Here is a 14773-nt window from a genome sequence, read left to right as displayed (position 1 = left end):
AAGTGAAACAACTCTAAATGACTGCCCTCTGCAGGTTGCTGTTAAAAGACTTGCGTTTCCACCAGTCAACAAGGAACAAAAAAACATGCTGGAGATAATTACGTTTCTATCATTTATTTGGCTCAAATACATGGAATTTTCCATTTTTCTTTACAATTTTTCCATAATTTTGCCCACACTCAGCCTGTTTTGCATTCCTCTGCCCCCCTCTAACTTCATTGGTGTTAGTGTAGGACTACTTGTGACACTAATAAATCAACTTAAAACTTATTTTCTTTCTCTCACTTTTGTCCATTTGCTTAAATTCTGCCTTTCCCGCCTGTTTCCTCTACTTCGACTTACTTCCTTTGCAACGTGACTGCACTCTCAAAGCATAGGGTCAATTTTAACCCCTATTAAAAAAGCAGTTTAGGTCACGGGAGAAGTTACCCTCCCCACTTTTTTTTTCAAGGGACTGAGTGGTCAATATTAAGGTAAAAGGGCTCAAAACGTTGACTCGTTTGTCTCTCCACAGATGCTGCAAGCCCTGCTGATTTTATCCAGCATTTTATTTCTGCAACTTTTGCCTGCTGCCTCAATTTTGTCCTGCTTTTTTAAAAACATCTATTTCGTTTTCTTGGGAAAGCCGGCAGGTAAAAGGAGGCCGGAGGGGGTGGATTTATAAGTGACGTGTATTAATAACGCTACTTGTGAGCCTTGAGGAGCTAAAGGAGTTTTAGCCCAGCCCAACAGTCTGTTTCCTCCACGCTCATCCGCAGTGTGAAATCACAGCCCATACACACCTCCTAACCGTGCGCTGTTTATGACTGTCCACAACCACCCCCACCCCCCACTGCGGTCTCACACTGTACTAGAGTCTTTCCTGGACAGGAATCCTGTAGAAAAATAAATTCAAGCACCGCTTTAATATGCAGTTAGTAACTACAGGGTCAGGGCTTGCAGGAAACACACTCCCAGGGTGACACTCTGAAATGCATCTCTTCCATAAATGTCATGGCCTTAATCTCACGCTGACCAATGACATGCAGTGTGGGAATTGCAACAAAATGGCTGCCAAGTTTGTTTTTGAATACAATATTTGATTCTGCATTCCCAAAATATCATTTCAGCAATTTAACTGGCTGTATAGCCTGTGGGTTAGGGCTGCATGATAAAATGTAGGTCGCTTAGCTAACAGTAATCACCTTGCACATTTTGTTACAACTTTCAGAACTGATTAAACTTAAAAGAGTAACACTTCAAGAAGGAAGACAATACAAATATTGGATAGCTGCTAGATCAAGCCCAATGTTTTAAAAGTGCATCTCGGCCTTTTGGCTAAGATGCAAATGAGACCAAGTACTGAAGGGGGTATAATGCTTGTTCCTATCAGCTCGAATCACGTAGTTCAAGCCCAAGACACGAAGAAGCTTGCCTGTCTTGTCAGCTTGGAGCTGTAATAAATGGGTGCTTTTCTGGTTGGCAGATGGTAACTAGTGGCGTGCCGCAGGGATCGGTACTGGGGCCTCAACTATTTACCATTTATATAGACGATCTGGAGGAGGGGACTGAGTGTAGGGTAACAAAGTTTGCAGACGACACAAAGATAAGTGGAAAAGTGAATTGTGTGGAGGGCGTAGAAGGTCTGCAGAGAGATTTGGACAGGCTGAGTGAGTGGGCGAGGATCTGGCAGATGGAGTATAACGTTAACAAATGCGAGGTTATTCACTTTGGAAGAAATAATAGCAAATTGGATTATCTAAATGGAAAGAAATTACAACATGCTGCTGTGCAGAGGGACCTGGGGGTCCTTGTGCATGAGACGCAAAAACCCAGTCTGCAGGTGCAACAGATGATCAAGAAGGCAAATGGGATGTTGGCCTATATCGCAAGGGGGATAGAATATAAAAGCAGAGGTGTCTTGCTGCATCCGTACAGGGCATTGGTGAGGCCGCAGCTGGAATACTGTGTGCAGTATTGGTCCCCTTATTTGCGGAAGGATATATTGGCCTTGGAGGGAGTGCAGAGAAGGTTCACCAGGTTAATACCAGAGATGAGGGGTGTTGATTATGAGGAGAGACTGAGCAGATTGGGTTTGTATTCGTTGGAATTTAGAAGGCTGAAGGGGGGATCTTATAGAGACCTATAAGGTAATGAAGGGGCTGGATAGGGTAGAGGTGGAGAGATTCTTTCCACTTAGAAAGGAAGCTAGGACTAGAGGGCACAGCCTCAAAATAAAGGGGGGTCAGTTTAGGACAGAATTGAGCAGGAACTTCTTCTCTCAGAGGGTGGTGAATCTCTGGAATTCTCTGCCCACTGAAGTGGTGGAGGCTACCTCGTTGAATATGTTTAAATCACGGATAGATGGATTCCTGATCGGTAAGGGAATTAGGGGTTATAGAGATCAGGCGGGTAAGTGGAACTGATCCACTTCAGATCAGCCATGATCTTATTGAATGGTGGGGCAGGCTCGAGGGGCTAGATGGCCTACTCCTGCTCCTATTTCTTATGTTCTTATGTAATGTCTCATTGGTTGAGATTTTGATCCTGACTTTGATTGGATATAGCTAAACAAAAAATATTCCCTATGCAATGCCTTAACTTGTCAGTCTCTCTTGTGGGGACCATGAATTGGATTCAATTTGAATTTGAATTTGGTTTTTGGAGCAAGCAATAGATTTGGGTTGGCCTGGTCCATTCTGAGCATTGACTTTGTAACTTTAAGGATAGAGTGAAAAACATTTAAAATTTCTCAGCCTGGAAACCCAGCCTTCTGGCTCAGATAAAGTGTTGAATCAAGCTCAAGATGGGGTGCAATGCATATGACAGAATCCCTACAGTACAGGACAATTAGGCCCGTCAAGTCTGTACCCATCACAATCCCACACAGGCCCTATTCCCATAACCCTGCTAATCCACCTAACACTAGGGTCAATTTCGCATGACCAATCGACCTAACCCGCACATCTTTGGACTGTGGGAGGAAATCGGAGCACCCGGAGGAAACCCACGCAGACACCAGGAGAAAGTAGAAACTTCACACAGACAGCAACCTGGGTCCCTGGCGCTGTGAGGCAGCAGTGCTAACCACTGTGCCACCATGCTGCCCTGTTTGTCTCGCTGGTTGTGGGGACCATGAATTGAATTCAATTAAAATTTGGTTTTTGGATGGATTGGGTCCACCTAGACCAATTTGAGCATTCATTTTATAACTTTAAGAATGGAGTTTAAAAAAAAATTAAGTCTCGAAAACATGCAAACATAACTTAGTCCAAATTATTGAAAGCAATTTGTAAAATTGCAATGCATATCTCAGTTGTACAGTTTAGAAGAGTTTACTTTTCAATCATGGTGGAGCCAAACAACCAGACCCCTATTTCAATGTCAAAATGTTCAATCCAACAAAAATATTTAAACTGATGGAAGACACCAAGGCACAGTACAAGTGATGCCCTGGCTAATGCATACCGACAAGTAATTAAAATTACTACCATTTACTTTTTTCAACATTATTGCAACCTTCAAATACAATGATTGTCATTAACAATAAATATGTGACAAACTTGCTATATTTTGAATTTAAAATATTTCAAGTGGTAAAGCAAAAGGAAGCTTAATTATTATAACACTCCAAATCCATTGGCACGGTAGCACAGTGGTTAGCACTGCTGCTCCACAGCTCCAGGGACCTGGGTTCGATTCCCGGCTTGGGCCAGTGTGTGTGGAGTTTGCACATTCTCCTCGTGTCTGCATGGGTTTCCTCCCACAGTCCAAAGATGTGCGGGTTAGGTTGATTGGCTGTGCTAAAACAAAAAATTGCCCCTTAGTGTCCTGGGATGCTGGGATTAGCGGGTAAAATATGTAGGGATATGGGGCTAGGGCCTGGGTGGGATTGTGGTCGGTGCAGACTCGATGGGCCGAATGGCCTCTTTCTGTACTGTAGGGTTTCTATGTTGCACTTATTGTTCAGAAGGTTGTCAGGTCTTGCTCGACTTCCCACCACCAAAGCCCATCTGATTGACGACTGCAAAATTTACAAGGTGCTGATATTTGACATTTCCATTCTGATCTTTTGCAACTCAACTCCCTGATCAATTGGAGTAGCAGTTGGGCACAAGATTGAATCTAAACTCTCACAAGTGACAGCATATGCAGGTGTAACTGACGAATCATGACCAGAAATAATGTAAATGTTTTGAAGTCATAACTTAATTACATCATACTTAATACATCAGCAAATCAACCAAAACCTTAAAATATCTCTCAGTAGCTAAGCTGAATGCAGTACATGATATTCAGACTGTACATTAATCTGCACTCCAATATACCAGAATGTTAACATTTACTCAACATCTCACTTTTTGAAGTGGTAACTTAGTCCATGACAGCAGAATTCTTAAAACTAATTACACCAACAGCACAATACCAATACAATTCCTAAACTGGAACCACCTCCCTAACATGGAAATGTACATTGAGCTTAGGAGTGCACTGTTTGGACCTTTACCATGCTGTAAGATCATGGCTGATCTAGCTGTGATAAGATATGTACATTAGATGGATTAGCCATGGCAAATGTATGTGTTTACAGTGATAGGGTGGGAAAAGGTACCAGAGTCAGTGCAGACTCGATGGGCTGACAGACTCCTTCTGCACTGTAGGGATTCTGGTTGCAGTCTTCTTTCAGGTCTCCACACTCTTTCTTCCTCCCACCCCCACCACAGTCCTTGTCAATTAAAAATCTAATTGAGTCTTGAATAAATGACCTAGCCTGCTTTCTACAGGAGAAAATTCGACAGACTAACAACTCTGAAAAAATTCCTCATCTTTGTCTTAAAAAAGGGAGACCCCTCATTTTTAAACCATGTCCCCTAGTTCTACTCTTTCCCTTAAGGGGATATATGAGGCAATGCTACCTTTGCTCAATTTCTTTTAGACAACTGAGGCTATATTTCAGTCCAATGTCTCAGAAGACTGGGAGTCTGCAAGGTTTAAAATTTTGGTCTACTCAGGGCTAGAAATTACAAAACTAATTATATTTTAATAATCTTTATTGACAAACATTACTTCAAATGTATGGTATTTCATTAAAACATTTTGTCTGATTAAACTGTTGTTCTTCACGTAGATGTGTGGAGCTTGGAGCATGGGTTACCAATGTTTTCAGTGAATCTGCCAGTTTCAAATGACTTAAATTCCGACAATTCAAGAATTTGGATTGTTTGATCTCTAAAGATAATGTCTAAAGGATTGAATGATCATCTCACCACCTCCCCCCACCCTGACCCAAATTAAGGATACGTAACTCAATCCATTTAATGTAACATTTCCTTTCATACAATTGTTAAAAATACCATTGATCATTTCTTCCTTCCAAAAACTGGGAAAGACTCATCTTTCTTTTCACCAGACTTTTATTTGAGATCGGCTAGGTAATTCTGTGCAGTCAAAAATGAGGTGGATGTGAACAGATTGGGCCCTTTCTACTGTTCATGCTGCAAGTGCACTTAGTCATTCTAGTCCTGCCAGTAAACACTGGACTTGCAAATCAAATTGGCCTAGGAACATTAACATCTCAGCTCAAGCTGTGCCAACTTCACATTTGGCCATCCAAACTACCTGCCCTCAAATCCTATTGCTTCGGAGGAACAAATTGACGTTGAGCAACATTATCGAGAGGTATTGAGTAAACTATCAATTCTCTTACTTCAAACCACTGAGCTTGAGCTCATCAGTTGCATTTGTCGGTAGGTTGTAAGCCACTGCTTCAAGCCCCCTGTTGCTGCCTATTGTGACAATTCAATAACAAGATCCAGATATGGATTAGGGCAGTTCTTTGTGTTGTCAGCATTTTCCATAATCACTGGCTTACAACCAGTCCAATTGGCTGTAATGTTGTCAATCTGCATTAAGAATGGAACTGATTAAAATGCTTCAGTCTACATTTCTCCTTACTCTGGAATTTTATTTTGCCTAATGTCGTGGTTCCAACATAACCTAAATTCTCATCTGAAAGGAACAGCAGTTGAGTAAACGGAGTAATTTCTAAGCAACAGGCCATTAAGGCATCCCTTTTGTGGTTGATTTTAGGATCACTTCCAATCTTATAATAGCTTAACTTTTCTTTTTTTAAACTTCCATGAAATATGGCAGAATTACTATAATGCACAATCTCAATGGACTGGCAGACAAGACTGGTTGGCAGCCATTACATTCGATGACAAGTCCTTCCTGTTAATTAAAATGTTTGAAATGACTGGAAATAGAAAATTGTCAAGCTCAGAAAACTAGTGTGGTCCAAAGGGAAAGCAAAACAGAGCAGGAAGTAAAACCGAGGATAGTGTACAGTTGGTTATATGTATGTATAGAATTGCACTTCTCAAGTCACATGATCAGCTTGTAGGGTTCCAAGGCAGTAAAAATCCTGGGAAAAAAATGTCCACCTTATTTGATATCAATATCTTCCAGACGTGAAAGAGGGTAGGTGAAGAATGATGATAGTACCATTAAAATATTCAACTGCAACAAGGAGTTTTTCTTTAAAAAATCTGATGTATTTACAGTCATAATAGACAGGCAGAGACAGGAATTTGGAGTCAATTTTTTATATACAGAATACATGAAAGTGTCTGTTGTAAAATCTGAAACAATACATTAACTATTTACATTTGAACTACTGTGTGAAAAAGGACCTTAACAAGCTTACGACAAACTTTTACGCTACAATACAACACAACGGCAGCTGGTGCCATACCACAAGTTTTTAGCATGTTAGACATTTAAAAACCACTGACACCATTAAAGGTGCATTAACACAGACTCTACTTTAACACTTCTCCTTTCTCAGTCAAATAAAATACCATTGATATTTGAAAGGGTTTTTTTTTCCTCTTTAATCAGTACACAGCAGCTACTTGTAGTGCAAAAGTAGCAGAAAACATCTGGGTCATAGGATTCCAGATACATTAAATAAAACAATGATCAGAGTAGATAAACATATCCTTTTATGAAAACTTTGCACATATTTATAAAAACTATTGTCACTGGCACAAAATATAACAAGTCTTTGATTATTTTTACATGTTTAGGGATGCAGTCTGAATGTATCCTAAGCTTTTCCAGTTCGTTCTGCAAAGGGCTTTACCATGACCTTCAAATAGGACCTTGCTTCTTTTTCTCATTCAGTCAACATTTACAACTATGACAAGTTACATATTTAAAAGAGAAGTCATTATACAAATTCTATGTGCAACTGCCCACAAAATCTGAGCAAAAAAGAAAAAAAATGCTGAAGATACTTCATTTCATGCAATATAAAGACAGCTTCTTCGGTTCATGGTTCCCCGTTTAGTCCTATGTACATTTCAGAAAACTCACGGAACAGAGTTGGATCGTAACACTGGCACTTGATGAAGTTTCATCAAATGCTTCTGTTCCAAGTCAGCATCGTGTACCAAGGTTTCCTCCTCTTTCGGCTGCTTCATTGCAAATTCTGTGATGCTGAACACAAACTGCAGGCAACCAAGCTTGATGTAACTCCCATGGTGCAACAATGCAGTCCCCTCCCAGCCTGCTCCACTGCCACCTATTAGACTAGAGCTGCTGGCCTTGCAGTTACAGGTTTTACCATGCATTCCCTGGCCTTGGGAACTCATGACTGTCTCTTCCTGTTCTTCCTCTTCCTTTCTGCTCTTACAATATTCTGCAAAAAAAATCAAGAAATATTTACCGTAATTAAAATGTTGCCTAATGTTTCCAAACTGTGCTGAAATACTTAAAAGGTCTACAAGAAAACCTCACTTAAAATTGACTTCAATTCATTATAAATATATTATGGTACAAGATATGGAAGAGGACAGGAACAGGCACTTTGGCCCACGATGTTTTGCGGACCATGATGCCAAATTAAACTAATCCCTTCTGCATGCCCTTGGTCCGTATCCCTCTAATCCTTGCATATTCATGTGCTTATCTAAAAGTCCCTAAGTGAGTTCCATTTTATGGATTTGAATATTTGCACATCTCCAAGTATTGTGATCAACTGACGTTGGTCTCTCGAACATTGGACAATTTTGTTGTTTACGCACTGCTATTAAATCTTACTGGGAAGAACTACACACAGTGGTAGATGCCAATCACTCTTAAAGAGAGATCCTGTGTCTTTGTTGTTGCTTCCTTCAACATGGGCACTCATTGAACAAGAATGGGCTACTCTCCATCCAAACAGTTTGAATTCAAAGAATCTTGTTTCTGTTAAGTCACGGCGTTCATCAATATAATTATGCTTCTGTTGCCCAGAACACAGATATTTTGTTGTACGATATATTTGGTTTCCTTAATTATTTCACTGTTTAAAATGCTTCACTCCACTGAAAAATTGCTTAGTGGATTTAAGGCTGGATGATATTGTTGTATACTATTACAGTACCAAGTGCTGACAGTTATCATTTATCTACTTAGTTTAAATTTGGAAGATGTAAAACAGTGTACTTACTTATTACACTTTGAACTTTGGCAACAATACTGCTTGGTGGAGTGGGAGAAGTTTTCTCAGAGAAGTCACACGAATATAGAACGTTGTCAACAGTTGTCCCATGCTCACTGTAGTTTAGTAATTCATAGTGTTTTGTGTTCTAAAAACAAAGATAAGAATTTAACAAAAATTTAAGACGGACAGCATGCTTTTTATAAGGCATGGCTAACGTTTATTGGCAATTAAAGTATTCCATACTTCAAGGATTCATAGAATCCCTACAGTGCAGAAGGAGGCCATTCAGCCCATCGAGCCTGCACCAACAACAATCCACGTAACCCCACGTATATTTATCCTTCTAGTCCCCCTGACATTAGGGGCAATTTAGCATGACCAATCAACGTAACCCGCACATCTTTGGACTGTGGGATGAAACCAGAGTGCCCAGAGAAAACCCACGCAGACACAGGGAGAACGTGCAAACTCCACACCGGCAGTGACCCTAGGCCAGAATCGAACCTGGGTCCCTGGCACTGTCAGGCAGCAGTGCTAAACACTGTGCCACTCTACCACTCTACAAGGATTCAAGGTATCCAAAGTCTCGTGTTAAATGTGGGCAAAATCATTACAAGTCAAGCGTAAGCTGTTTATCTGGCTCAGCTCAGGAAAAGTAAATGGACAGATAGCAGGTAAACCCTCTGTAAACAAAAGCTGCTTTACTTATCTAGTTTCCACTATAAATGGTCTATTATGAGTTTTAATTTCCTCTGCTCAAACAAAACTGGTACTTCTGAACTGCAGGCCACAAGACGAATGTCACTTTCAATTCAGACATTAGTCTCGATTATTATGATTCTTCCATTTGCAACTTCACTTAATAACTCAAGTATATCAGCAAAGATACCTCAATATTGATGTACTATTTACTTTGTCCCCCCCACTAAAAAGTTAATATAAAATTTATTCCTGTTGATACATCATCTTTCTGCTTGCTTGTATTTTTACACACAAGGTGGCATTCTCACTGCTATTAGACAACGTTTGCCATGCAGAGAGCTAGTCACTGGGAAGCAAATTAAAGTACCTTCAAGCTAAAAATATTCTGAGGAAATTCAAGAGCAAGATCAGAGAGATAGACAAAGTCGCTTTTATATCACCCAAATCCCTGGATTTCACTGGCCATGTATCTTTTGTCTCTTCAAAAGAAAGTCAAGATACTACAGGACAGAACATCGTAAGCTGCGTATTTATAGTAGCAAACTACATTAGCTCATCAGCTCATATTTACCTTACTGAACTTCTGGCAAGATGCCGTGAATTGGACATTTACTGAGCTTATTAAGCACAAATCTCTACTCAAATAAAATGGCAGCCAGCAATTAAGTATGAGACTCTGAAGATTTAAAACATCACCAAAATACATTTTTGCATCGCAGACCAGTTGTATTGAACACTACCACTCCATTCCCCTCCACTGCCACCCCCAACAAACAGAACTTCGGAGGTTGGGTCACTAGTGCCAGCACTAATTCCCCATTGGAGTAATCTAACCTTTGAGAACCTACCCATCTCCCTTGCCAGTCAATGGCATTACCATCGCTGAATTCCTCACTATCAACACCCTGAAATCATCATCGACCAGATATATACATAGTGACTACAAGAGCTGGTCAGAGGCTGGGAATTCCTCCTGACTCCCGAAAGCCCATCCACTAGGCGCGAAGTCAGGAGTGTGATGGAATACTCCACTTGCCTGAATGAGCGCAGCTCCAGCAATATTCAAGAAGCACAACACCATGCAGGACAAGTAGCCCACTAAACTGGCACTCTGTCCATCACTGGCATACAGTGTACCATGTACAAAATGCACAGCAACTTACCAAGGCTCTTCAACAACACCTTCCAAACCCACAACTGCTACCACCTGAAAGGACAAAGGCAGCAAATGCCTGGGAGCACCACAACCTGCAAGTTTCCCTCCAAGCCATACACCACTGACTTGGAACTATATTGCCTTCCTTCATTGTCACTGGGTCAAAATCCTGGAACTCCCTAACACAACTGAGAGTGTACCTACTGCAGTGGTTACAGAAGGCGATTCACCTCCAACTTCACAAGGGCGAACAGGGATGGGTAATCGATAATGGCCTAGCCAGTGACATCCAGATCTCATGAGCAAATAAAAAAGACTATTCCAATCTTACAACTATTTATATCTTTGTTTGCTAACCGAATGAAACATATCCCATATTCTAATTACACTTTCCCAAAAAGTTCTATTTAATCCATTTATCTTCCTATAACAACTTCATTACTGATTCAGGAATCATTTAAAAATCAGCTTTCACTATTTACTCTCAAAATTTTGAATCACTCTACCATTTTATCTTCCTTGACCTTTTTCTGTTCTAGTGACTGCAACCCTACTATTTTAAAATCTTAACGAATGGTTCTTAGCACAGGTATGGTTAATGAGTTAACACCACCTAGCCAGCTGAATCTTCCCATGAGAGTTAGTCTTCAGTTTCAGAGGATAATTATAGCCTTCCCTTTGTTCCATTTGATCACCAATATATTGTTGTCACAAGCTGTGCAATCCCATTCTGTAGATGATCACTATTTCTGAGATTTTATTTTAGTCTACCACTGAGCATTTATCCAATTCTTTGGGCCTCATATTACTTACAATGTGCTGTCAGTTAATTTGATTTTCCCAGAACACTGACTATCAAATATATCCAGTTCTTTTCTGTAATGTCCTAACTACGTGTGGGTTTTACACAGAAAGAAAAGACTTGGTGTGCACATGTAGATTCAAACTAACAGACAACTGGTTTTAGTGGAAGAGATGGTCTCTGCTCTGCACAGAATACAAAACTAAAACAGCAGCCTCTGCAAACACCCCAATGACATCACCATCAGATCAGCTCTTAAAGCAACCTGCAACCCTTTTAAATTTACCATTTTCAACCATCTTAGAAGCAGCCCAAATGCAAATCCTAATCAGTGTATGTTTAGTACATCAATATCATATTTAAGTCAATTATGATCTCACCTTTTAAGTGCAACTTTGAAACAACATTTTTTACTTTAAATTTGGTAACCAATTATATTCATAGAAAGTGATTCATAGAAACCCTACTGCGCAGAAAGAGGCCATTTGGCCCATTGAGTCTGCACCGACCACAATCCCACCCAGGCCCTACTCCCATATCCCTACATATTTACCCGCTAATCCCTCTAACCTACGCATCTCAGGACACTAAGGGGCAATTTTTAGCACGGCCAATCAACCTATCCCGCACATCTTTGGACTGTGGGAGGAAACCGGAGGAAACCCACGCAGACACAAGGAGAATGTGCAAACTCCATACAGACAGTGACCCAAGCCGGGAATCGAACCCAGGTCCCTGGAGCTGTGAAGCAACCCCCACTGTGCTACTGTGCTGCAATATTTTGAAGTTTACCCTGTGGCATCAAGGTGAATTGTTATTCTGACAGCACAGAGTACACAGGATGAGCAGTTGAGTAATCAGCACAAGTCGCTGAGCAAAAAGTTCCTTTGCACATAATTCTTTTAATTTGCAATTACAAATGCAGTTGATGTAGTCTACATGGACTTCAGTAAGGCTTTTGACAAGGTCCCACATAGGAAGCTGATGAAAGCGGTAAGAGCCCATGGGATCCAGGGTAATTTGGCCAACTGGATCCAAAACTGGCTTCGAGGCAGTAGGCAGAGGTTGATGGTAGACAGCTGTTTTTGTGACTGGAAGCCTGTGTCCAGTGGTGTTCTGCAGCTATCAGTGCTGGGTCCCTTGTTGTTTGTAATGTACATTAATGATCCAAGTAAGTTCACAGATGACACAAAAATAGTGAAGAGCAAAGCCTTAGATTACAGGATGATATAGAAGGGTTGGTTTGATGGACGTAGCCTTGAAAAGTGTGAGGTAATGCATTTTGGGAGGACTAACAAGGCAAGGGAATATGCAGTGAATTGCCAGATCTCAAGAAGTACAGATGATCAGAAGGACTTTGATGTGCATGTCCATAGATCTCATGGGATACTTACTTTTATTAACTGAGGCATTGAATATAAGAGCAGGGAGGTTATGATGGAGTGAAATAAAACACTGGTTCGGCCAGAGCTGGAGTTTGTGTGCAGTTTAGATCACCACACTATAGGAAGAATGTGATTGCACTAGAGTAGGTGCAGAGGAGATTCACCAGGGCGTTCCCTGGGCTGGAGCATTTCAGCTAAGAAGAGAGACCGTCTAGGCTGGGGTTGCTTTCCTTGGAGTAGAGAGGCTGAGGGAGGGGACCGGATTGAGGTGTATAAAATTAGGGGATTTTCACAGTAACTTCAATGCAGTGTTGTAATGTAAGCCTACTTGTGACACTAATAAATAAACTTAAAAATTATGAGGGTCATAGATAGATAGGGTCGCTATGGAGGAAATTTTCCCCTTTGCAGAGGGCTTAAAAAACGAGGGGACATAGATTTAAGTTACGGGGCAGGAGGTTTATAGATGTGAGGAAAAAACCTTTTCACCGAGAGGGTGGTGGGAATCTGGAATTCGCTGCCTGAAAGGGTGGTAGAGGCAGAAATCCTCACAACATTTAAGTAGTTATTTAGCTGAGCACTTGAAATATCAAAGCATACAAAGCCATGGGCCAAGTGCTGGAAAATTGGATTAGAATGGATAGGAGCTTGATGGTCAGTGTTGACACGATGGGCCGAAGAGCTTCTTTCTGTGCTGTAGAACACTCTGACAATCTCTGATTTCGCCTTTATAAGAAGAACTAATATAAAGGACTGTAAAGGTAAGATGAGGGAATCAAGGGATATGGGGATGAGTTGGCAAAGTGGAGTTGAGATAGAAGATTAGCCATTAAGCTTACCGAATGGCAGAGCAGGCTCGAGGGGCTACTCCTGCTCCTATTTATTATGTCCTTAATTATTGTGACATTATAATTGGGTTTTTACACTTCCGTCATATCAAATTTAATTAGCATGAATGACATCAGCTTGCTGCCAACCCAGCAAGTGTTCCAATCACAAAAAATCCAAGTAATTTGAGATGCTGTCGCAGCTGGAGAATGGTACAATTAACAACTTATTTTTCTATTTTCTTTTTGTAACAACGAGGCTAGAATTCAGTCTCATGAACCTTACCTCATCATAGAATATGCAGGCATGTTTGCCTGAAACATAATTACAATGTCCATAATTTATAAGGCACACATCCATGTCAGCACCTGAGAAACACAAGAAAATAAATCTGTTACAGTAGTGTGTACTTTACCACATGTTCTTAAATTACTTGGAACACTGAGGTTCAGCACCATGAACAAAACCGCATAGATTCAATGACTGCATGTTTTTCTTTTAATAAACATGATATGAAGCCATAGCCTTCAACCTATCCGTATTAGAAAGTTAGCTTAAAGAGGGGATCAAGACGAGGTGACTGGGAGCGAGGAAGTTAGCTTGCAAACAGAGAAGGGTTATAGACGGTGCAAGAGGGAGGATGGACGGGGGATAGAGAAGGGGAGAGCTCAGGCCAAAGGATTGACATGTGTTTACTTTAATGCCAGGAGTATAGTGAATAAAGGGGATGAGCTCAGAGCGTGGATCGATGCCTGGAAGTGTGATGTGGTGGCCATTACGGAGACTTGGATGTCTCAGGGACAGGACTGGATACTACAGGTGCCGGGATTCAGATGTTTCAGGAAGGACAGGGAGGGAGGCAAGAGAGGGGGTGGAGTGGCACTGCAGATCAGGAATAGTGTCACAGCTGTAGAGAAGGTGTATGCTGTGGAGGGATTGTCTACAGAGTCTCTGTGGGTGGAAGTTCGGATGGGAAGGGGTCGATCACTTTGCTGGGAGTTTTCTATAGGCCGCCCAATAGTGACAGGGAGGTGGAGGAGCAGATTGGGAAACAGATCCTGGAGAGTTGCAATAATAGCAGAGTTGTTGTGATGGGAGACTTTAATTTCCCAAACATAGATTGGAATATCCCCAAGGTAAGGGGATTGGATGGGGAGGAGTTCATTAGGTGTGTTCAGGAGGGTTTCCTGACACAGCATGTGGACAAGCCTACAAGAGGAGAGGCTGTACTTGATCTGATACTGACCAATGAGCCTGGACAGGTGACAGATCTCTCAGTGGGAGAGCATCTTGGGGATAGCGATCATAACTCTATCTCCTTTATGCTTGCATTGGAAAAAGAGGGGATCAGGCAAGCTAGGAAAGCGTTTATATGGAGTAAGGGGAAATATGAAGACATAAGGCAGCAAATTAGAGGAGTAAATTGGAAGGAG

The 14773-nt window shown here is 41.2% G+C and overlaps 1 protein-coding gene across 2 annotated transcripts in view; it reads right to left on the bottom strand.

Moving 5' to 3' along the window:
* Window positions 1–6520: 6520 nt before the first annotated feature.
* phf12b (PHD finger protein 12b) overlaps window positions 6521–14773 on the bottom strand; it is a 76246-nt gene continuing 67993 nt past the window's right edge. For both annotated transcript variants that reach the window (XM_078224906.1, XM_078224907.1), the window contains 3 exons: window positions 13626–13708; window positions 8474–8612; window positions 6521–7681 (listed from right to left, as the gene is read on the bottom strand). In XM_078224906.1, coding sequence (XP_078081032.1) covers window positions 7353–7681; window positions 8474–8612; window positions 13626–13708 — 551 coding nt within the window. In that variant the 3' untranslated portion in view covers window positions 6521–7352. The remainder of the gene's footprint in view (window positions 7682–8473; window positions 8613–13625; window positions 13709–14773) is intronic.

The sequence above is a fragment of the Mustelus asterias genome, chromosome 12 (genome assembly GCF_964213995.1).
Source record: "Mustelus asterias chromosome 12, sMusAst1.hap1.1, whole genome shotgun sequence".
Lineage (NCBI taxonomy): Eukaryota > Metazoa > Chordata > Chondrichthyes > Carcharhiniformes > Triakidae > Mustelus > Mustelus asterias.
Note: the sequence above shows the minus strand (reverse complement) of the source record. Positions and strands in the feature narration are given on the sequence as shown.